The sequence below is a fragment of the Carica papaya genome, chromosome 5 (assembly GCF_054855325.1).
Source record: "Carica papaya isolate Zhongbai chromosome 5, ASM5485532v1, whole genome shotgun sequence".
Classification (NCBI taxonomy): domain Eukaryota; kingdom Viridiplantae; phylum Streptophyta; class Magnoliopsida; order Brassicales; family Caricaceae; genus Carica; species Carica papaya.
In genome coordinates this window covers 18,805,584-18,829,888 of record NC_142313.1, presented here as the reverse complement: position 1 = coordinate 18,829,888, position 24,305 = coordinate 18,805,584, and the positions used below count along the sequence as shown (strand labels likewise).

The following is a 24,305-nucleotide window of genomic DNA, read 5'->3' as shown; positions in this document are numbered from 1 at the left end:
TGTTTAAACCTTACTTTCTTGAGCCTTAAGTTTTTACTTAACTTTACTACTTTGAGCAATATCTTTAATATTCTTTTGGTCTTCTAGATTTCCTTCTTTTTCAAAAATATCTTGAAAATCTTCATGTTCCTTACTCATCTCTAAAGAACCTGCTAAATCAAATACTTCAAAAACTCATTAATAATCTTTAAGAAAACTAAGGATTTTCATTTATCAAAATTAGCTTTTCTCAATAATCTCCTCTATTTTAATGGATAATGAAATTTTGTTTTATTTTTTGAAATTTCTGAGAGATATGAAGCAAAAAAAAAAAAATGATGATGAGAATGACTCTCTCTTATAATCTTTTTCCTAATTATCTTATCAAAGAGATTTTATTTTTGAAATAGTTATTGTGAAGTATATTTTAACAAAAAACAAGCTTAAATGGTAAAACATTTCTTCTGGTAAGAAATATTCAACTCAATTCCAATGAAGCTTTTCAATCTAATTATTCATCCTCACTCCACATGTAATTTTTTGTACTCACCATCCAAAATGTTCCCCTTTATTTACTCTCCCATCACCCTAACTCCAATGAACTTCCCATGTTTACTAGCTTCTTTTACTTCAAAATTATTATAAAGTAATCATTTTATATAATCTAACAATATTTAAGATTAATAATTAGAAAAACTATGTGTATATATAAACTAATACTTAAATAATGTATTATTCATCAATATAATTTGATCAAATTTAATTATTTATAATGTTAATATGATAAATTAAATTGATTTTTAGAATTTATAAATAAGAACCGGGTGAGTAAGGGTAATAGGTGAGCATATGCATTACTTGATCTATACATGCAACAGGTATTTCTTATTTTACCCAGTCATCTCGTATTTTTTATTGTTTATCCATTTAGCTACCCAGAAGGATGTGTATAAGAGTATATTGCGAGTCCATCATATTAATCATCCATACCTCAAACCAACTTGTATATATATATATATATATATATATATATATTTAAAATGATAAGAATATATTACTTATATATTTTTATGCTTATTTTAAATACCATATATTTATAGTGAATTTTTATCATTTATTTATAATATTTAAACATTCTTTTAGTTTGAAATATATTAGATTATAAATGTATATTAAGTATAAAAAAGCATACAATGATAATTAAAATAATTTGTTAAACCTAGATTAACCTCTCACGATCTATTCTAATTGTTTTAAGTTTTTTCAAAAGATAAGCAATTTAGTAATTATAAACTAAAATTTCAATGAACTGAGTTTAAATTTAAAATAAAAATTTATTTAAATTAGATTTGAGGACATATATTAAAGTTATATAATGTTTATCTCTAATTAGTTGTATATATACAATGCATTTTTTAATTTTAATTTAAAAAATATATAATATTTTAATTTTTATTAAAAATATATAATACATTTTTTAATTAGATTTATGTCTCCAACCCTTACATTTGCGTCCCTAAAAGCTTGAGCAGGGTGTGATAACTTAAAAGAGTTATAACAGGGAATATATAAAATCAACAACTAGAGTCGGGTTACACTCAGTAACTCGTCGGTTCCAGAGATTATGCGGACTATGAACTCTGAACGTCGTCGTTTCTGTCTCCTCCATATCTCGAAGTTCTGAGATTATTCAGATATGGACTCTGAACGTCGTCGTTTCTCTCTCCTCCCTGCCTCGAAGTTCAGAGATTATCCAGACTATGAACTCTGAACGTCGTCGTTTCTCTCTCCTCCATACCTCGAATTTCCGAGTCCGAAGGTGCCGAAATTCGGTGAGGGGAGAAACGAACACAGAGACACCTCTCTCTCTCTCCTCCATAGATGGCGTTCATAACCAATTCTAGAAATCGTGTTTCGTCATCCTGTACCTACCGACCCTTGTTCAAGTTTAAATGTGACTCTCGCTGCCCGCCTCAGCTTCATTCTGGTTTCAGGTGCTTCTTCTTTCTCCAAAGTTTTCATTTTCCTTCACTTTCTCACAAACCAAGCACACGATCCACCGTTTTATAAATTCCTTGTTCTTAGACAACGACTTCACGAACTAATTTAGAAGAGACACGCAGGTTCTTTTTCTTTCAACAACAATATCACGAGGGTGGCAGCGATGAGCCAAAATCTTCAAGAAAAACTAAAAGAGCGAGGTCTATGGCACTTCTCATAGACTCAAAGCCATGGTCAGATAAGCTTGAATCTTCTCTTTCTTCACTCTCTCCCTCTCTCTCTAAGAACTCTGTTTTCCAAACTCTTCAGCTTATCGGAATACCCGCTAGAGCCCTACAGTTCTTCGACTGGGTACAGAAGAGGGGCTTTGCTCATGACGAACAATCCTTCTTCTTGATGCTTGAGATATTGGGTCGAGCTCGAAACCTCAATGCGGCTCGTAATTTCTTGTTCTCTATAGAGAAGAGGTCAAATGGGTCTGTCAAGCTGGAGGACCGATTCTTTAACAGCTTAATCAGGAGTTATGGTAATGCTGGGTTGTTTCAAGAATCTATTAAGCTTTTCGAGTCCATGAGAAGCATGGGTATTTCGTCTTCCGTTGTTACCTTCAATAGTGTTTTGTCGATTTTGCTTAAACGGGGACGGACTAATATGGCACAGAGTCTGTTTGGCGAAATGCTTAGAACATATGGTGTTACACCTGATGTTTATACGTTCAATATTTTGATAAGAGGGTTTTGTAAGAACTCAATGTTGGATGAGGGGTTTAGGTTTTTTAAGGAAATGGAGCAATTTAAATGTGAACCTGATGTTATTACTTATAATACAATTATTGATGGCTTGTGTCGATCCGGGAAAGTAAGGATTGCACACAATGTGGTGAAGGGTATGAATAAGAAAAGGGAAGATTTACATCCTAATGTTGTTACTTATACCACTTTGGTTAGAGGATATTGTGTGAGGCAAGAGATTGAGGAGGCTATGGTTGTTTTTGAAGAAATAATCAGTCGAGGTCTGAAACCGAATCAAATTACTTGCAATACTTTGATTAAGGGGCTTTGTGAAGCCAAGAAATATGACAAGATAAAAGAAATCTTGGAGAAAATGATGCAAGTTGGAGGTTTTAAACCCGATACTTGTACTTTCAATACATTAATGAATGCGCATTGCAAAGCAGGGAACTCAGAAGAAGCTTTAAAAGTTTTCCACAAGATGTCAGCTTTGCAAGTGCAACCAGATTCAGCTACATACAATGTCTTAATTCGCAGCTTGTGTCAACAAGGAGATTTTGAAAGGGGAGAGAAGTTGTTTGACGAAGTATCAGAGAAGGAGATCTTGTTAAGCAATGTTGGGTGCAGACCTCTTGTTGCAGCATATAACCCCATGTTTGAGTATCTATGTGCAAATGGGAAGACTGACAAAGCTGAGAGAGTGTTTAGACAGCTAATGAAAAGGGGAATACAAGACCCTTCTTCTTACAGAACTTTGATCATGGGGCATTGTAAAGAAGGGACATTTAAGAGTGGGTATGAGCTTTTGGTCTTGATGCTGCAGAGGGATTTTGTGCCTGAGCTTGAGACATACGTATTATTAATTAATGGTCTCTTAAAAACTGGTGAAGCTCTTCTTGCCTATAAGGCTCTAGAAAAAATGGTTAAGAGCTCCCACCTTCCTAGTACTGCTATTTATCATTCTACACTCGAAGAACTTGTAAAGAAGAAATGTGCCCATGAATCAGCCAGCTTGATAATGCTAATGCTGGGCAAAAGAGTTAGACAAAACATAACTCATACAACAAGTGCTGTGAGATTGATTTTCTGTAGTGGATTTCGGGATAAAGCATTTATGATTATCCACTTGCTTTATGATAATGGATACGTAATTGAAATGGAAGAATTGATTGGTTTCTTTTGCAAACAAAGAAAGCTAATAGAGGCACATAAATTATTGCTCTTTTGCTTAGAGAAGCATCAAAGAATCGACATTGACTTGTGCAACATGGTTATAGAAGGCATTTGTGAAAGTAATAGATTGTCAGAAGCATTTAGTTTGTATTGTCAATTGGTGGAAAGAGGAAATCATCAGCAGTTGAGGTCCTTAGAGAAATTGAAAATTGCCTTACAAGCTGCCAGAAGATTGGATGAAGCTGAATTTGTGTCAAAGAGAATGATCAAAGAATTAGCAATCAGATAGATCTCCTAGAAGTAGTTTGATATTCAAAAACATGCACTCTTGAAGTACATGTGCTCTACATCCTATTATCTTTTCGAGTTTACTGAGATTGTGTTTGGTTTATTTTTCCATTTAATTCTTATAGTTCTTAAATTAGTTTTGATCTGCATAATTAAAATATAATTTGTTATTTTTGAGTTACCACTACCCCATCTTTGACTTGAGAATTCAATTCTATCTTTTGAACGGAGTGTCTAATATCCATCAAAAAGAAATTTAAGATGGGATGGTATTAACCCAAATAGAACAATTTATGTTTAAGTTATACATATTAAAAATTACATGAGAATTACTGAATTAGTACTAGGAATTGAATGGAAAATAAACCAAATACAAAGTGAATATTGAATTCTGGTGTTCAGGATGTAATGCCTGCTTCTCCCATTAGGATAATGGATAATATAATGAGATAGATGGCACTCGCCTCCCTTGGCAGAACCAAAGTTCAAGGTTTGAGCATGCCACTCCTTGCTAGTTTCCATTGACATTCCAATGGGAATTGGATTGAGGTGATTTGATCTATGGCTTTCTAACAATCTTTGACTTTGTTCTCAGCTCCTGCTTTTCTTGGTGTAATTTCTCATGCTGCTTTCCCCTTTTGCCCGGGTTCTCAGATATGGGAAGAAGCTTGAATCTGTCATAAGCTAACCGGATAGAGAATGATAATAATTCTCTTCATGTTGCATCCTGGAGTTTAAGCGGAACCATGGTTTATCTTGGGCTGTTATTTTTATTAATATAACCTAATATTTATTTATTCTTGCGTTAGACAATAGTCGAATTTCCAATGTCCAACTTTATGAAGATAGAGAAGTATCACTTGAGTCAAAAGTCAGGTGTCTTGCAACCAAGTCGATAGATCTGCATGACTTGTCCTAACTCTTACCCTCATCTTACTTAAGGTGGTGTATCAATTGTACTTCTAAATATTAAACAAAAAGGCAAGACATACATGACTTATCTAACTCTTACCCTCATCACATTTAAGATGTGTGAGTAAATCTTGATTCTAAATATTAACAAAAAGCAAAGCAAAAGTTTGTTGCCCCTCTTGACCAAGAGAATGACACCACAATTAAGTACATATTTTTTCTATTTTTCACACTAGTCTTTCTTAACAACAAACTCTCTCCAATAACAAGCTACACCTTCTTTATATTCCACTACTTTGTAAAACTTTTTTCATAAACATATATTTGTATCTTCTTGCTAAACACCCAAATATGTCAAATTTTGATAACAATGGCACTAACAAAATTCGTCTTCCTCGTTTAAAACGTGCTGTGACGCCCGGGAAGGCAACAGTTCTTGCAATTGGCAAGGCATTCCCAAGCCAACTCATTCCTCAAGAATGCTTGGTGGAGGGTTACATCCGAGATACAAAATGTGAAGACGTGTCCATCAAGGAGAAACTCGAGCGACTGTGTAAGAATTTCTTTTTATTCTCGTTACTTCAAATTAATTTGGTGAATCTATGATTTCTATCTTTAGGAGTTCTCATTTTCTTTGAAGATTTATTTGTGCATGTTTATGTATGTATTTGGCTGAGTTAGACATGCATTTTCTTTTTTTTTTAATTGAAAAGAGTAACTATTTTCTTAGGTAAAACCACAACTGTGAAGACAAGATACACGGTCATGTCAAAAGAGATCTTGGACAAATACCCTGAGCTGGCCACTGAAGGGTCCCCAACAATCAAACAGAGGCTGGAGATAGCAAATCCAGCCGTCCTGAAAATGGCTGTGGAAGCAAGTGATGCTTGTATAAAGCAATGGGGAAGGCCACCTACAGATATCACCCATATCATCTACATTTCTTCAAGTGAGATACGTCTACCTGGTGGTGATCTTTACCTTGCAAGTCAGCTTGGCCTAAAAAATGATGTTGGTAGGATAATGTTATACTTCTTAGGCTGCTATGGAGGTGTCACTGGCCTACGAGTGGGCAAAGATATTGCTGAGAATAATCCGGGAAGTCGTGTTTTACTTACAACTTCTGAAACTACCATACTTGGTTTCCGCCCCCCGAATAAGGAACGCCCTTATGACCTTGTGGGGGCTGCACTTTTTGGTGATGGAGCAGCTGCTGTAATAATTGGAACCGGCCCCTTAATAGGAAAAGAGTCTCCTTTCATGGAACTCAACTATGCAGTTCAACAATTCTTGCCAGGGACACAAAATGTCATCAATGGTAACCTGTCTGAAGATGGCATAAACTTCAAGCTTGGAAGAGATCTTCCCCAAATAATTGAAGAAAACATCCATGACTTCTGCATCAAACTAATGGAAAAAGCTTCTCTAAAAGACTTCAACGACCTATTTTGGGCTGTCCATCCCGGTGGACCCGCTATTCTTAATCGCCTACAAGCCACTCTCAATTTAAAAACTGAAAAGCTAGATTGTAGTAGGAGAGCTCTTATGGACTATGGAAATGTAAGTAGCAACACTATCATCTATGTCATGGATTATATGAGAGAGGAGTTGAATTGGAAGGGAGGAGAAGAATGGGGACTTGCCTTGGCATTTGGGCCTGGAATTACATTTGAAGGCATCCTTCTACGCAGCCTTTAGTGTCTGCCTTCATTTCAGAACTTCACCTATTATTATTCTACATTGCTGCTACTTTTGGAACTAGTTCTTCATACATGAAAAATCAATTTAAAAAAAAGTTGTGTATTTTTCACTCTACTGAAAATTACAATATAATTAATATCTTAGGTTCGCTTATTGTGAATTTGTACAGCTAGAAAAATGAAAGGGTACGAGAAGCTATATCTAATGCATAAGATATATCTTGTACCAATGGAGATTACAACCAACATCTACCTCTATTTTCTCATTGAACACACGAATTATCAACTAAACATGTAGAAAAGATATGGATAATAGGTAGGTGATTGCTCTTGAGTGTAATAAGTAGAAATTTTCTGATAATGGTATAAAAGCCTCAATTTGTGATAAACAAAACTGTCACATTGGAACTGAAAGTGAAGAAGATGCCATTTCGTCTTGTTATTCTTGATAAAGGCTAAGCTCTGCATGCCTTTCACATTTTTGCCTTTAAAACTCTATCTCAACAATCCTTTCAATTTTTGTGTAAGGTTTTTAGAATTATAATAATGAATTTATTTTTGAATTCTGAACTATTTTATTGGATTTACATAACCTTCTTATTTATAGAAATAAATTTAACCTATATTAAAAATAATTTATATTGGAATATATATAGATATATAGGAAATAACTACTCTATTTAGGATGCAATCTTATTATGTCAACAGTTGTCTTTCAAACCCAGGATGAGCGTCGTGATGCCAACTTAGTTTAGAAACCAAGTCTCAAGTCTGAAAATGCCTAATCTTGGTAAAAATGTAAGTCATCTTATTTAATGAGGATTTTGAGACCAAGTTGAAAGTACATAGAGCAATGTAACACAAATATTCAATTCTCTTTGCATTTATTTTATAAGTGAAAGATACAATTATAACAATCAAAACAGTACTTTAATTATCACATTATATATTAGTAGCTAAGAATGAGTGATACTCATATGTTGTAGTAATTAACAAATCAAATTAATTTAGAAATGAAATTCGTAAGAGTACGATAGTCAGATTTCTTACTAGAGCAAATTATAATAGTTTGTTTTCTGTTGCACAAAGAATACAAAGGTCCCAAAAATAAACAAAATATTCAGTACTAGAATGGTAATCGGTATAATCATCTACTAATAAATGTGAGAATATTTGGATAACATGAATGAAAAGTTAGTTAAAAAATAAAACCTATGAGAAAGAATACCCTTGATTGACTAAAAACTTAAGTAACAAGCAAATAGTGACCAAAAAGTCATAAATTAACTAATTAGTAAAATTGCATAAGACAATAACATTGAGACAAACAAGACTTTTAGTCAATTATAATACATAGTAGAATTAGCAAGACGAATACCATCTAAACTGATAAGTTTCACATTAGGTTCTAATGATCTATTAATAATTTTGCTGACAGCGATACTAGTATGAGAAAACAAGTTAAAATTGTATTTAGCTTGAAAGAGATAATACTCATCATTAGAGAATAATTTTAAGACCCGAAAAAAAAATTGGGAGTAAGAAGAGCTTGCATTATTGACTATAATAGTGTTGTATTTCTAAATTACACATTGCATATTACATTTTACGATCATATCAGGAAATATAGAATAATAAAAAAAAGTATTATAATCAGCATGTCAAAGCAATAAAGCATAATTATAAGAAAGGTATATAAGATCAAAATTAGAGATTATATAATTAAATTTAGAAATCTAAACCCTCTATGCTTGTTTTAATCTGATATAAGGTTCAACAAAGTTGACAAATCTCGTGGGAAGGGCGAGAACAAGATGCATAAATTTTTTTTTTATAAATTAACATTAAAAACACATGTTTCTCATCCATTTGAGAAAACAATGTTGCCTAGTAGGAACAAAATAATCGACAAACTATAAACATAAGTTAATTTAAGTCACATAAGCAAACAATTGTCTATACTCAATACCTTATTTTTTAGAATATCCATTAGCCACCAAGTTTGCTTTACAACATTCAATAGATCTATCAAAGCGAGTTTGATCTTAAAAACATTTAAAATCAATTAGTCATGCCACTACAAGAAAAATAATTTCTAGTAATGGTCAGCTTAAATTCCATAACTAAAGGTAAACCTATACCTGTGGATCCATTGGTATAATTTGATTCTCATACTATATGGACCTTTTTCATTGATGCATTTTCTCATTAGTAATTTTTTCATAAAAATAATTTTTGTTTGTATAAGAAACACTTTACTGACAAAAGTCTAGTTTGTTACTAAAAGTTAATATATATACAAACAGTTTTTGTTTGTAAAAGTCCCAACCTAAACTAAATTAGCTCTCAATTTGTTTGGTTTAGCCCTGCAAGTCCATTAGATTCCTTAGATTTAAAACTTCTTAAATTGAAGCCCAGTGAATAAGACTCACCAAAAACCCGTTAAACCAAAGCCCATTCGAAATAAAAATTTATTTTTGATATCTTCTCCGTGTTTATTTATATTCAAATTTATCTCTCTTACGTGTATTTCTCTATTTAACATTTTTTTCTCATTCATGCTTGTAGCTATTGTTTTCGGATCTCATAATTTTCATCTCTCTAATAAAAATCTTTCACATCGAGCTCTCCATTAAAACAACATAATTATTGATTATTAGTTTTTTTCGAAATCTGCTCCAAAACCTATGGTCAATAAGTGCCCCCTATAGTTGCCTGTGTAAATGTTGCAAAACTCTAAGATGAAGCCACGAAAGTCAATAACCGAGGATGTTTGCACAAATATCTCGGCTTGACACTAGAAAGATGATTGTCAACAATTTTGCCTCTCGACAGCTTGTTCCCCAAATCTCAACAAGTCTTTGCAAGCCTTTGAACAATTATAAAATCACGAAGAGGACATTCAACAATGTGATAAAAATAGTGCTCCTCCTAGTTCATTCCCTATTAGTGATGGTAAACCTATCAATGATAATGTGGAAGAGGGAGAGATTCTCGAAGAGAAGGGCTTCGTTAAGTCTTCAAAGAAGTAATCGAGTTTAATGTTGGGTTTAAAGAAATTAAAGTTGATGATTTTTATAATAGTCATCCAGGGTGTTCCAATTGTCTTTGTAGCGTATTCTAAAATTTCTTGTTTTATCAACGTTGCCTAATATTTATTTGGATATCCTAAATTTCTTGACGATTTATAGGTGCTACTTAAGAAATTGAACTTTTGGTTCTTACTAGTCTACCTTAAGGAATTCTATCTTTTGAAAATCCTAAAAATAGACCCCACATGATATTTTTTTGTGTTCGTTATACATAAGAATTAAATAAAACTCTTGTAACCAAAATTTGAACACAAAGGCATAATGCACTTGTTTGGAAGAAGAGAATAGTTGAATTCCCTTATAAAACCTTTGTAACAAAAATTTGGAATGAAGGCATAATTGGGTTGCAACATTAATATCTTGACATGGATGTGCATTAGGTCGATGATACTTTTGAGACAAAATTGGACCGATAGTTGAAGTTATCACAGATAAAGGAACTCTGGTTCCTATTGGATTAAATCTTTATGATGCTACGAAAAGGTAATGATAATATGCCCCAACTATATCCAAACTAGTATTATCTTAGTTTATTTGATTGTCAACATAATCACAATATTTTTTGTGTTATCATTTTCATTAAGTATATTGTATTTCATTTATGTTTCAACAAACACTTGTAAAAAAATTTATGAAAAAAAGCCCTTATATGATATGATTTCAATTTTCAATTCATGCAATTTTGTTTTATATCCCATTTATACGAATTTCAGATGCTGTTTATTAACATAGATGCCATTAATATTCAGAAAGATGACTTATTTATGGGATTAACTAGGAATTTCCATTAATTTACCTAATTTAAAGTGGATAAACATTAATTTTTTTAATTAAAAAAGTATCAAAATATATTAAGAAAAAGATACCAAAGGGGTACCACCTATTTACAAAGTATCTATATGTTAATAAGAGTGTCAATAATATACCCAAAATCATCCATCCTATATAAATTACTGCTTTTGGTGGATAAACATTAAGTTTCTCATTTTCAAGACCATGTACTGGGATTTAGTTTCCAAGTTGGTTGCTCTAGCATATTATTAGTAAATAACATGTGGCATTCCTGAACCTTTTAGTATCAGATATAGTATTTTAATTTCTAATTTGGCATTTAAAATATTTTTAGATGTGATTTAATTTTATTTTTGCCAAAAGTGTTAGAAAATTTTAAATCAAACAAAAGAAAAAAAGGAAGTAATGGAGAAGGGACCCGCAAGCAGGCCTTGTGGGAAATACCCACGGGCATAAGCGTGGACACGCGAGCCAGCGCGCCCGCGAGGCCGTGGGCCACGTACGCAAGCACCTGCAGCACTTATGTGGGAATAGTGCAGTGCAACCTTGCATCCTATCATGGACAGGGCTATCGCTTCTGCCCTGCATGCCTTGCCTGCCCAACTTCCACATGGTGTGTACGCATGCCATGAGGCGATGGCCGGTCAGCCACTTGGTCGATCAACGGCCAACAGCTGTTGCATGTGATCCAACGAATCAAATGCACCGCTCTTGGCTATTTAAAGCCAATTTCCTTTATTCTCTTCCATTTTTCTTCATTTTTTCCTTCTTTTTCACTTAGCCGAGAGAGAGAGAGAGAGAGAGAGAGAAAGAGGATTATGTGAGACGGAACCAAGGAGACCTGAGAAGCTTTCCTCCTTCGCATAGTAAGCTTTCTTCTTTTCTTCTTGATTTTTTTTCTTCACTAAGACTTCCAAGAACTAACCCTTAAGCTTTTTCTTTCCTTAAATTTTCAAAAATCCTTCTAAAAATCATGGGTTACCGAGCAACCTTCCTTCTTCAAACCGCAAGTAAATTTATTTTTGGAACCCGAAAGCTTAGAAGTTTAGGTAAGGTCATGTTATTCTCACATACTCTCCTAATATGTTTTTTAGACTTTGAAAACATTAAAAGATAATGAAATTCATGATTGTTTGTTTTGGGTTCATGCATGTAGTGAGTATTGTTTTAAAGAGTGTATTTCATCGAATGTTTGATGAATTTTGAGTGTTTTATCTTCAAACCATGTGCGGATATGAATTTACATGGTTAAATTAAGCTATGAAAATGGAAAAAAATTGTTTTGAACGTAAAAATGAGTTCAAAAATGGTTTGGGCACCAAGGTGTCAAACGGGTTATGAGTTGCGATTATGTCATGATCGTGCACGAGGGACACAATCCTCGGCTTGCTTGCATACACGTAGTAGCCTTGCACAGGAGTACGCGCCCACCAAGCATGTCAACATGCCAATGGGGCCTACTGCGTCTCCACGTGCGCACGTCGCCATACGTGAGCGCGAGAGCTGGCCAGACGTGTCCGAATGCCAAGCAGCCTACACGCACGAGGGAAAGGCCTAGCATGCGCTCCTTGGCTAAGCACTTGCGCATTCATGTGTGTGTGATGTGCGCATGGGGCATGTTCTCGCTTGCTCATGCGCGTGCAAGACAGCTTACCCAGACATACTGCTCGCACGATATGCCATGTGTGCGGGCTAAGCCCTTGGCCTTGCCTTTAGGCGATGATCGAGAGCGTTACCAAATTGGGTCTTGGCCTGAGAAGGTAACCCGATGGCCCAATCTGGGTATGTGTGCCCGAGTTAGGTCGGGTTAAGTTTCAAACTCTCACCAAGTCCGAGTTAAGTTTAGTGGACCCCTGGTCGAGTCCGACTTGGTTCAACGAATCCTTATCAGGTTTAGGTCAGGTTGATGGTCCAAAATGGATCGGGTTTGGTTAATGGACCCCAGTGGGTTGGGTTTAAGTGTGTTGAGTCCCTATCGGGCTGAGTTAGTTAATGGATCCCTCTCGAGTTGGGTTTGGGTTAATGGGCCCATGTTGGTTCTAGGTTGTTTAATGGACCCCGGTTTGGTCTCGGTTTAATGATAGGATTTAGTAGGTTAGCGTGATTGGGAAATGGGTAGGTATTAGGACTAATAACGGACCCAATGGGTCAAACAGAATGTTCTGAACTACGATTTGACCGTGACTTTAGAACTATTAAAAAAAATAAAAAGACTAAAATACGTTTGACCATTATCACTGAGGGGTAACTGAATATGACTGAAATCGATTGTTGGTGAATCACTCCCTGCGAATGGTACTATGGTTGGGTTATAGTTTCCAACTGTTTTATTATATAACGAACTGAACTATTTCTCATTCACAGTGGTAGTTGGGGATCCCCTCTGTCCTCTACTGATATAAGTTAAAATAGTTTTATGCAAAAATTTGTAAAATTTGTAACTGAATCGAATCATTTGACTGTCTAAATAGAACTGTTAATTGGTTATTCATGTTTAGATTGTTTATTGAATTGAATATGCCTCTCATTGTTCCGTCTTATCATATCATGCTATTTGGTTCTACTAGTTTCTACTATATTTTTTATTGTTCCATTTTTTATTGCCTATATATGAGACTAACATTTTAAAATGTATTTTGATTAATTAAAAGTACAGTGTTTTCGAAGGTATTTAAAATGAACCTATTCTGCAATGGTCCCGAACGATAAGTTAACTGATTGTAAAGGTAATGACATGTTTTGAAAATGAATAACTTTTGAAACTTTAAAAGCGTAGTTTAAATACTAGTTCCCTTACTGAGTTTTATAGAACTCACCCCAATCCATTTCTTATCAAGGAAAGTGAATAATCGTTCCTTGAGCTACCCTTTAAAGGTTATTTGGATCCATTTACAGATTTGTAATGGATATTTGAGTGCATGTGAATGATTGTACTATGATAAACAATTATTTTGTAATGAAAGTGGCTAGAACAAGCGTTATATATTTTTTGTTAACCAACTTTTTGACTTTAGATGTATTTAAACATTAAATTTTTATAAAGGATGACATTTTTTTGGTTGTAAAATTTTTTTATGCACTCATACCTATTCTACTACCGGACATTATTGTCCCACTAGGTATTAGGATGTTACAAGTGGTATCAAATCAAAATTCTTGGAAATTCTTTACACTAAAGCCTACGATTTAGGTATAGAAATCTAGAAACTTCTTAGAGCGATAATATCCTTTGGACCTTAGTGATCAAAAATTGTACTAAACCCTTGTCTCCTTTTTGTAGGCAATATGACTCCACAGAGGCCTTCCATAGAAAAACCCGATAATCAGGACAATCCAAGTGGGACAGAGTTCACCGAGCTGTTTTGGGCAATTCGGGGTTTGACCGCCACTATGGGCCACAACTTTGCTCACAACACTGGCCAACCTCATCCTACAAACGACCACAATGTGGTCATAGAAGTAGGAATTATGCGAATAGAGAAGCTTTTCTCCGTTATTGAGCTCACTGAAAAGAAGAAGGTTACCCTTATAGCTTTTATGTTCACTAGAGAGGTCGAGCACTGGTGGCATCTCAAGGACAATCAGCCTACTCCAACTACTTGGGACTAGTTTATTGATGTATTCCTCAAGAGTTTCTTTCCGGTTTACGTTCAAGAGAAAAAAGAAGAAGAATTTCAGGACCTGTGACAAAGAAGCATGACTGTGAAATAGTATGCCTCCAAGTTTATTCAGTTATCTAGATTTGTCTCAAAGATCATAGCTATGGAAAACAAGAAGGCCCAAAAGCTTTTAAAGGTCTAATGGTTGATATCTTGACCGAGTGACCATGATGAGGCTAAACACTTATGTTGAGGCCCTTGAGTATGTCTAGTTGGTCGAGGAACTATTTACTGTCTGTTATCAGCATATTCATAATGTCAAAGCACAATACCAGTAGAAGACGAAGCAAATCGACCAAGGTCATGCTGACAAGTGACCTAGAATGTCTCCAACCGTAGTTACTGCCTCATCTCCACCTCCTAATGATCCTTTTCAGACTGTTTAAGCATATCAGCACTATAGTCAAAGTTATAGTAATCGACCCTGCTATAAGTTGAACAATGTTTGCTATAAGTGTAGGAGTACACAACATTTTGTAAAGGATTGTCCTCAAAAGACTAAGGATGTTACTAGGCCTGTTGCCAGGCTAAGGGTCTGCCACCTTGATGAGATTGTTGTTGTGGTGACATTGGCTATCATTTAGAGTATACTTTCTATTCATAATTCTACTACCATGCTTTGATTAATACTGGTGCCACTCATTTCTTTGTATCTTGTGAATTTAATGGAAATTTGACATTAAGACAAACCTTGGTTGTAGAGACACTGTCTAAGGGACTTTCTAGAAGCCCATGTTGTGTATAGGGCCGGTAGGGTGAAGGTTTCAGGTGGAGAATTAACCATAGACCTTATACTCCTAGAGTTTCCTAATTTTGATGTGATTTTAGGCATGGATTATCTAGAGGTCTATCGTGCCATTATTGACTGTTATGATAGAACTGTAACCCTAAAAAGAAACAATCTTAGAACCACGACAAACAAGAAATTTTTTTTTTTCGTGTAAATGAATGTTTTGAAATTTAAATGCGTTTAACATTTTACATGAAATGTATGATAAATATTTTAAAAGTAAATTGTCTGTTTTTTTTTTTTAACCCTTGGGATACATAGGCAAATGGATTCTAAAAACTCAATACAGACAATTCCAATCACTTGTGACTTCCCGAATGTTTTTCATGAAGAGCTTCTAGGTCTGCCACCCAGGCAGGCGATTGAATTCTCCATCGATCTAGTTCCAAAAACACAACTCATCTCCAAAGCCACTTATCAAATGGACCGAGTAGAACTTTGGGAATTGGGTCGTCAGATTGTAGCACTGAGAGAAAAGAGGTTTATCAGACTAAGTAATTCTCCATGGGTTACTCCAATCTTATTTGCCAAGAAAAAAAAATATGGGAACCTCCAATTGTGTATTGTTTACAAGGAGCACAATTAAGTGACAATAAAAACCAAGTATCTAATTGCCCCACATTGACAATCTGTTTGACTAGCTACCAGGTACATTAGTCTTCTCTAAAATTAATTTCAAGTCGGGCTATCACCAATTAAGTATTAGAGCTGAAGACATTCTCATGACGGTGTTTTGCTATAGGTATGACCATTTTGAATTTAGGGTTATGTCATTCAGATTAACCAATGCTCCAGTAGTATTCATGGACTTGATGAACCGGATTTTCATGTCTGCACTAGGTCAACACATTATTTTTTTTTCATTGATGACATACCACTATATTCCAAAACCATCAAGAGCATGTTGTCCACCTGGCTCAAGTTCTGAGAACTCTTAGACGACATAAACTATATGCCAAGTTCAGTAGGTACTTCTTTTTTTATGTACTCATATATATTCTGCTATAAGACACTATTGCCTCACTGGGTACCAGGATGTCACATAACATGTTTTTGTGTGCGCATGAATTAAGTCATGTGACATCATGATGCCTAAAAAACAACAACTTCTATAAAAAATATATAAAATTTTATTTTTAAATAACTGCAGAAAATGCATCCCTTATAATTTACCATTTCTAGTTGAGGCAGCATAGTTAATTATCTACATATTTACATAAGGTTCTAGTTAACAAATTCTTTACCTCTACCCAAAAACATCTCATATCCTAATCGTCACGAAAAGGATACAAACAGGGCTCAAAGGCAGATCTTCCAATCACCCTCAATCACGAAAACTAGAAAGAATCTAGAATGGCACTCGTTAGATAGCAAAAAAAAGAAGGAGAACAAGCTTTATGTGGACTGTACTGGGAATCTGAGTATCCTGTCTGTTTGGCAGATTGAGTTGCTATTACGAGACTGATTTTTTGAGTTGATAAGTTTATGTGTATGAGCCCACATGATCCATCCCATGATAAACCATGCGTGATAGAATCTCTGAGGAATCCATTACTGAACGAACCGTAGGATTCAACGAAGAAGAGAATCTGGGGAATTGGATTAGGGGTGAGTTCCAATAACTCAATAAGATTAGGAGTAATAAACCAATACAAATAACGTTTTGAAAGTCATTTAATATAAAAAGTAGAATGCAGTCAATTAGTATAGAAACCTGAATATCAATCAATCGATCAATCAATTTCTAGTTCATAACAGTCAGTTATAATAGTGCACTCAATACCGTATTCAATCACCCAACACACGCACACAGGACTGGAATCATCTTTAAAGTTTTATTACATTTTATTATCTTACTATTTAGTTCTACTAAATATGAACCTACTGTATGTAGTCGCCTAAACCAGTACCAAAGAGGGAAATGGGGACACTTCTACCTCTAAGAAAGGGGATAGCCAGTAATAATAGTAATAAGTAAAATAGTTAAACATATAATTATAATGTCACTCTTCTACTTCAGGTGTCATCACACAATTTCACTCAAGTCGTCGTCGTTCAAACTCATTTCAGAACAGAACAGTTGTTTCATCTCTTGTCAGAGAGGAACACAGTACGGTCCAACCTCCTCGTGAAATGGACCCCAATATTAACCCAATTAAAGAGTATGACTCCTATTAGTAAATAGTTATTAATAACTGTAGTAATACCCCTCCAAGGTACATGATAGATGGATTTACTAGACATCTTTGTTATTTAAATTTTTTTTACTCTAAATTTTACTTTTTTTCATTATTTAATATTTAAGACTTAATTTCTCTACATATACCCTTAAATTTATTCTTTTTTAATTAAGTGTATTTGCCGATTTATTTAATTTTTTAGTTTAATTAATTTCTTTAATTTATTTTTATTTATTATTTTATTTTATTTGTTTACATTTTTCTAAATATCATGTTTGCCCTTTTTTATTTTTCATATGTTATTTATTTTTATTTATTTACATTTTCCAAATGCCATGTTTTCCCTTTATCATTTTTTTATTTTTTATTTTTATTTTTTCCTTACACGAAAATCCTACAGTAAAACCAACCCGCAAAAGGGGATTTTCCTCGCACCTGCATCTGCAGCATCGAGTGTCACTGCTCACGAGATCCTCTCAGCACACGGGTGCCTAGCAAAGCCTCACGGCTCACTAGGCATGCTGCACACATCAGAGTGACAAAGAGGTGTATGACTCGGAATACATCCTGAAGGTTCTGTCTTTCTTTTTAAAAAATAATACTAAAACACCTAAGGAGATGTGTTAGGTCTTATAAACCCCTTATTCAAAAGTTTTTAGAGTTGATTACCCAATTCTTATAATTCCACTCGACCCATCCGATATGGAGCCTTAAAAATAGGAGTAGTTCCTGGCAATAGGCCGATGGAAAACTCCATTTCTCTCTCCGGAGGCATACCAATGAAATCCTCAAGAAATACATCCAGAAAATCTCACACAACTAGAATATCTCGAATACTTTATTTAGAGCTCATTTCGCTTATTCAATAAAACACCATTGAGTATTTGAATATTGTTGTTAGAAAAGTACAGTAAAAACATAATATTTTATTGATTAGAAAAGTTATTTACAAAAATAAAATTTAACATTAGGAGGATTAAAAGTAATTATCTTATGGAAACAATTTAGGCTAGCATGGTAAGCAGTTAACCAACCCATGCCTAAAATTACATCAAAACTTTGAAAACCTAAAAGTAGGAGATCTACCACTAATTCCCTATTAGCCACTTTCACTACACAAGATTTATACACTTTATCAAATATTAAAATATCTTTGGCTACAATTTCTATTATTAATATTTTATCTAAAGGTTCAAAGTCCACAGACAAACATTTAGCAAATCTCAATTAAACAAAGGAATGAGTAACACCATAATCAATCAAAGCACAAGCAATAGAGTTAGAGATAGAAAACGTACCCTAAATGACTGCTGGTGTGGCCTCAGCATCCGATTCATCGAGATGATAAACACATCCTTTGGTTATAGGTTTTCGTTAAGGTTGAGAATAATGCTTGACATAGTGGCCTGATTTGCCATATCTGTAACAAACATTAGTGACCTAATAGTAAGGATGATCACCTTGGTTCTTCCGACACTGCTTACAAGCCTGACTAGGAGCAACAGGATTACCTAAAGAAGGAGACATTGTCGGATGAGTGTGTGGTCACTTATTAGTTGGACCTTAGATAGGTTGCTTCCTCTTTAACTGATCAAAAGCTCTATAACTATTGGCCTTCTTGAATCTAGCTGCTAAGAGTTCTTCGACCAACTGTGCATTGTCAAGAACTTCTGCATAGGTATTGGGTCGAAACATGGCCAACTAATCATAAATATCTAGTCTAAGACCCCTTAAAAAACCTCCGACCCTTCTTGGCTTCTGTAGATATGAGTTTAGGTATAAACCTAGATAACTAAATAAACTTCAAGGCATAATGACTAACAGACATATTACCCCGTCGAAACTCTTAAAATTCTTTTTCTTTCTTCTCTCGAACAAAGACAGGAAAAAAGTTATAATGGAATGTAGTAAGGAACTATTCTAAGTAATGGGAGTCGATAAGGTCTCCCGCTTAAGTCTCCACCAGTGTTGCAGGTGCAAACCTAGGTAACTAAATAAACTTCAAGGCATAATGACTAGCAGACAAATTACCCTGTCGAAGCTCTTGAAATTCTTTTTCTTTCTTTTCTCGAACAATTTTAACAAATTTTGTATTTACTATTATTAAAAATATTTTTTGAAATTATTTTTAATGGTGTTATTTGACGTTATATATGTAATTAAAAATAATAGTTAAAAGAGAGAAAATCAATGAAATTATTGGGGAATTATTGGTAAGTGCTACACCAACAGTGAGAGGCCTTTTAAGCTTTTACAAGAACGAAAGGACTATTTATAATAATAATGTTTACCTACAGTTTCTTCTGTTGATATGATAAATATCCTACTCATGAAAGTATGTTAAAAAAACGTTAGCCAATTAGTATGGCTCCTCAGGGGTTATATTGTCAATATAAGTTGGTTTTCTTGTAGTGTACTAGTAGAAAGATCAATAAAATCCTAAATTTAGAAGTTTTTATTTCGTAGCTTATTGCCAAAGAGGCCCAATACTTCCACCATGATAAGAAAGAGACCCATGAAAGATTAAAATAATAGAAAAACATTGATAATCACTAAGATGATGAAGTGTATCTCTAATCCAAGTATAATGAAGAAGAATGTTAATGGAGTCAAGACCAATATTAAAAGTTAGGGCAGTTTCAACAGGAGAATGTACCCTAGTGTGAGGAATTTCATGAGAACAGTAGAAGTAGAAATAACTATACCAGATTAGGTGTATTTATGAGGCTACAATAAAATAATTAGGTGTATTTATGAGGTAATTAGGTGTCTTAATTATGAGGCTACAATAAAATAGAGTACAACGTAGAGGGATAAGAAGAGAATTATCATAAAGCTTACCAAATAACTTTTTAAATAGGGATAGTTAGAGCAGGGACATGATTAATAGATAGAAGACTCTAAGAGTTTACTCTCCTTAAATTTCTGAAATCATGATTGTAGACATAATAAGGGAGTAGACAACAACAAAACAGTAGATCACTTTACCTTCGTCTCATCCATTTTATTGCGAGGTACAGGGGAAATAATTTAAAACAATATACCTTATTGACTAAGAAATTAATAAAGAAAAGATTCTTGATATTCTATAATAAAGTTTGTCTAATAAATTTTAATGTGATATGAAACTTGAGTCTTTATCATCATACCAAAGTTAACAAATATTGTGGCAATCTAATCTCTTTCTTAAGAGATAAATCCAAGTAAAACATGATTAATTATTAGGAAATAAAATAAAATATTGATAACTATTCACCTAGGCCCAAAATATCATAATGAAGAGGTGTAGGGAGAATATCAAGATATTATTATTATTATTATTATTATTATTATCATCATCATCATCATCATCATTGTTGTTATCAAACGACAAAGTTTGCTATTTAGCAAAAGTAATTAGAATACTTTAATTTTGTAGGTTCCAATATCTTACAGGTAATGAATGAACAAAGTTACCAATTCAACAAATAACCTAGTAGAAGAAATCATTGGTTAAGATGAGAGATACAATTGTTAGCTCCTAATAGATACATGGTGTTAGGGAGGTGAAATGAAGTAAGCTCAAATAATCTTCCCACCTTACTACCCGTCTCAATAATCCCCCTCATTTATGTATATTATACTTAATAACTAAATGTATAGTAAAACAATGAGTCTGAGATGACATAATTAACTAAGATAGATAAGTCTTGTGGTTAAATTAAGCACACAATATATATTTGGGAGACTAAAGTGAGAAACGGGTACATGGTTAGTTTATGTGATGGTCATATTTGTCCGTTAGTAGTATGGACGAATAAGAGAGATGACGCCACAAGGTAAAGGTAACAAAGAGAAGTTAGAAGTCGTGATCACAAAAAAATAGACTCAAAAAGTTTAAGGTTACTCAAAATACAAGGTAGCATAGAGCATTACTAACAAAAATAACTAGTTTAAGAAAAACTTTAAATCACTTAGTGTGATGGAAGAAGACCTCCTAGATGTAACAGTAACAATAGGAGATAAATTTGTATATTTTTTTCATAATAAAAACAAAATTGTATAAACAAAGGTGAAAAAAATGAACTCATGACTTTAGGAAAGAAGAGAGGTTATAAAAATTATTGACATGGAAGTGATGAAACGTATATATGCTAATGTAGGTCTAACATCAACAAACTGTGGATCATTGTATCTTAAAATCTTTTTTTAAAAAATGTGGAACAACAAAATGTGTCTTAAAATCTCATTAGAATAATATATAACAATAAAATATGTTTTTAAATCTCGTTAAGAAAAAAAAAACAACAATAAAGTGCACATTAAAATCTTATTAGGGAAAGGTAAATAAACAAAATACATATCAGAATCTCATTATGCGAAAATACAAATGTCTTAAAGTAATGTCAAGATAAAGCAAACCATTTGGGTTAAATATTCGTTATGATAAAGGACATCATCAAAGAAAAATTGAAAAAAACAAGAAAGAAGCTAAACAAAAAAGGAAGAAAAAAATAAAAAAAAAAGAGAAGGAGCTAAAAATGAAGAGAAAATAAAAGAAAAAGAAAGGAAAAAAGTGAAATGTAATACCTGAGTCCGGAATTTGACATGAGATTAATTTTAAAGTTTAAAAAAATGTATAAAAATATAATTTTTAAATTTATAAATTTTATTTAATGTAAAATTAGAAAAAACATAGGTTGAGGATGAAATTAAAAATAATTTTGAGAAAAATGAGTGAACATTTGAGTTTGGATGATATTTTTGAAAGAAAAATCGAAAACTAGGGTCAAAATATAATTAAAGAAATTTACACTACGTAAGACCACCTAGTCAGCAGCCTCGATAAACTAGAGCGCGCCGCGTGGTAAAGCACGTTGACTCGGTGCCACGCGGGAGGCCATGTTGGCAATCCGCATGTCTGCGATCGGACAGTCCGGAAGCATTCTTGCGTGCGTGGACGGTCCAGATCTGTTCCCTCCTCAAGCGCGATCGAACGGTCGTGATTAAATGCGATGAACAGTTCAGATTTGTTCATTCTTTAAATGCAATCGTACGGTCGAGATCAAATGACGATGAACTGTTCAAATTCATTTTCTTTTTAAACATGATCAAACGGTCGAGACTAAATGTAATGAACAGTCCATATTTAAGAGAGATAGATATAAATATCAGCATCATACCGAACCCAAACCCTAGCTAGCAACCCCCAACCGGAGAAGAAGAGCCAGTCATCAGAGAAGGGGACCAACTGCCGCCTACCGCTGCACTGGAACCACCTCCGACGATCAAAAAAAGTAAAAATTCTCTTATCTACTCAGAATTTGATTCTAAACACCCCCATAGTTAAATCGGAGCAAAAAGAACGGCGGATGAGCCAAAAATAACGGGTAAACCCGGAGTGCTGCCACGGGCAAAACTCGAAATCGCCTCCGATGAGCCCCTTCTCGTTTTTCGTTTCATGTAATTTTTTCACCATTTTATTCATCGTTCTATTTTCTACAGTTTGATCGAAGAAAAAACGCTTAGCTGCGAAGGTGAGTCAGCTGAGCCGCCGCATTGAAAAATTCCGCTGTTGGTAGATTTTTGTTTTTTGACTTTTTTCAACCAATCGAGACTCCCCTAACATGTTTTCTTGCAGGGATTGGTATAAAATCAACCAAAATCGGCTAAAACGTGTCGAAAACGACCAAGCCGAGGCAAACTGCCGCCGCGGGCGTCGGTGCTACCGTGCTGGAATTCTAAAATTTGCTAAAAAAGATTTTTAACACCGATTTTGAGTTTTTTAGGGTATTTTTAAGTACATGAAATGTGTTTTAATCTCTGTAGAAAAATTCAGGAAACTTGAGAATCGCCAGTAGGCGCAGCTGAAAGTTTGATATTTCGAACACTGATTCAGGTAAGAATTCATCACCTTATTCCCTATTATAGAATTAAAGCTTAATAATTGGTAATATGATATTTTGGGTAATTTAGAAAATTTTGAGAATAATTACAAGTTACCAATAGAGTCGGAAACTGGTTAGTCATTTATTTGTTGTCTTGTTTAATTTATGGTTAAATTTATAAATTTAAATACATGATGATATTCTGGAATGGTTAATTGATTCAATTGTACTTCTTTGATATATATATTGCTTGTCTTGCATGATTTATAGTTGATTGTGAAATTGGTAATTAATATGCAAACGAAAAATTGATTGGTCATGTAAATTAATGAATGAGAGTCTTACTGGATATCCTGAGAGATAGTGAACAGATTAGGTACATAGGGAACCCTACTGTGAACATTGTCTCATAACGGGCAGAGTATTGAGGATTGATATTTTTAGCGCTCATATTGAATAAGGTATGAGAACGGTCCGATTCATCCTCATACCGAACAAAGTATTGAGGGATGATATTTTTGGTGCTCATATCGGACAAAGTATAGGGACAACCGGTTAGTAGACAATGTTGAATATTGGTTCACGCATAGTGAGACATTCTTATGTCCCCTTAGGGATACCAGTAGGCAAATAAAAAGAGAAAGTTATTGTTCTTACTAACTTGAATATAAGATTGGAATGTTATTTGAGTTATTGTCTTTATAGGTCGATTTTGGAAATCTCGCAACGGTAAATACATGCAATAAATGGTTTTTCTTATGATAAATGAATTTGTTTAAATTAAGAGCTCCATTAGTTATTTTTATGATTTTTACCAACCTTCAGTTTTTATATCGGGAAGTAGTGTGATATTCTTACTAGACTAGTGTAGCTCACCATTTCATTAACTATTTCAGATCAAGAGAACCAATACCTAAATCCCGATCAACAAGAGAGTTGTGAATAGTTCACCATCCGGACTCCTTCAAAAGGTAGTGAAGGTTGTTCTAAGATACTCAATTGTTTAATTTTTATTTATTTTTTTATTTTCATTTATTTTTTTAGAAGAGATATTCCCGTAATCCTATTGGGTATTTTAAACTATTGTGTAAAAAATGTAAATTTTAATTTTATTATTCTACTTCCGCATTCAATTCATGTC

General features: G+C 33.9%; 2 protein-coding genes and 1 long non-coding RNA gene across 4 annotated transcripts; all 3 read left to right on the top strand.

Moving 5' to 3' along the window:
* Nucleotides 1–1,546: 1,546 nt before the first annotated feature.
* Nucleotides 1,547–4,379, top strand: LOC110810782 (Tetratricopeptide repeat (TPR)-like superfamily protein). 2 transcript variants are annotated; one of them, XM_088219721.1, is made up of 3 exons: nucleotides 1,952–1,973; nucleotides 2,103–2,213; nucleotides 2,290–4,379. In XM_088219721.1, the coding sequence occupies exons 2-3, from the start codon at nucleotides 2,211–2,213 to the stop codon at nucleotides 4,171–4,173; spliced, it is 1,887 nt and encodes a 628-aa protein (XP_088075847.1). In that variant the 5' UTR covers nucleotides 1,952–1,973; nucleotides 2,103–2,210; the 3' UTR covers nucleotides 4,174–4,379. The 2 variants fall into 2 exon arrangements, with proteins under 2 accessions (XP_021892765.2, XP_088075847.1); XM_022037073.2 differs by having other exon boundaries at nucleotides 1,547–1,973; nucleotides 2,103–4,379.
* Nucleotides 4,380–4,526: 147 nt separating this feature from the next.
* LAP6 (Chalcone and stilbene synthase family protein) lies at nucleotides 4,527–6,938 on the top strand. The gene is made up of 2 exons (XM_088219722.1): nucleotides 4,527–5,637; nucleotides 5,815–6,938. Exons 1-2 carry the CDS (start codon nucleotides 5,436–5,438, stop codon nucleotides 6,780–6,782), a joined length of 1,170 nt encoding a protein of 389 aa, XP_088075848.1. The 5' UTR covers nucleotides 4,527–5,435; the 3' UTR covers nucleotides 6,783–6,938.
* A 4,501-nt stretch (nucleotides 6,939–11,439) lies between these two features.
* On the top strand, nucleotides 11,440–24,284 carry LOC148253815 (uncharacterized). The gene is made up of 3 exons (XR_015819244.1): nucleotides 11,440–11,534; nucleotides 13,949–23,175; nucleotides 24,061–24,284. It is a non-coding gene; the product is annotated as an uncharacterized LOC148253815 (long non-coding RNA).
* Nucleotides 24,285–24,305: the final 21 nt, after the last annotated feature.

Excerpts from the sequence above, each read along its gene's own strand:
- LAP6 (XM_088219722.1), top strand. The coding sequence starts at position 5,436 with ATGTCAAATTTTGATAACAATGGCACTAACAAAATTCGTCTTCCTCGT. Across the intron at positions 5,638-5,814 it reads GGAGAAACTCGAGCGACTGT|GTAAAACCACAACTGTGAAG; the intron begins GTAAGAATTTCT and ends CTATTTTCTTAG.
- LOC110810782 (XM_022037073.2), top strand. The coding sequence starts at position 1,861 with ATGGCGTTCATAACCAATTCTAGAAATCGTGTTTCGTCATCCTGTACC. Across the intron at positions 1,974-2,102 it reads CAGCTTCATTCTGGTTTCAG|GTTCTTTTTCTTTCAACAAC; the intron begins GTGCTTCTTCTT and ends AGAGACACGCAG.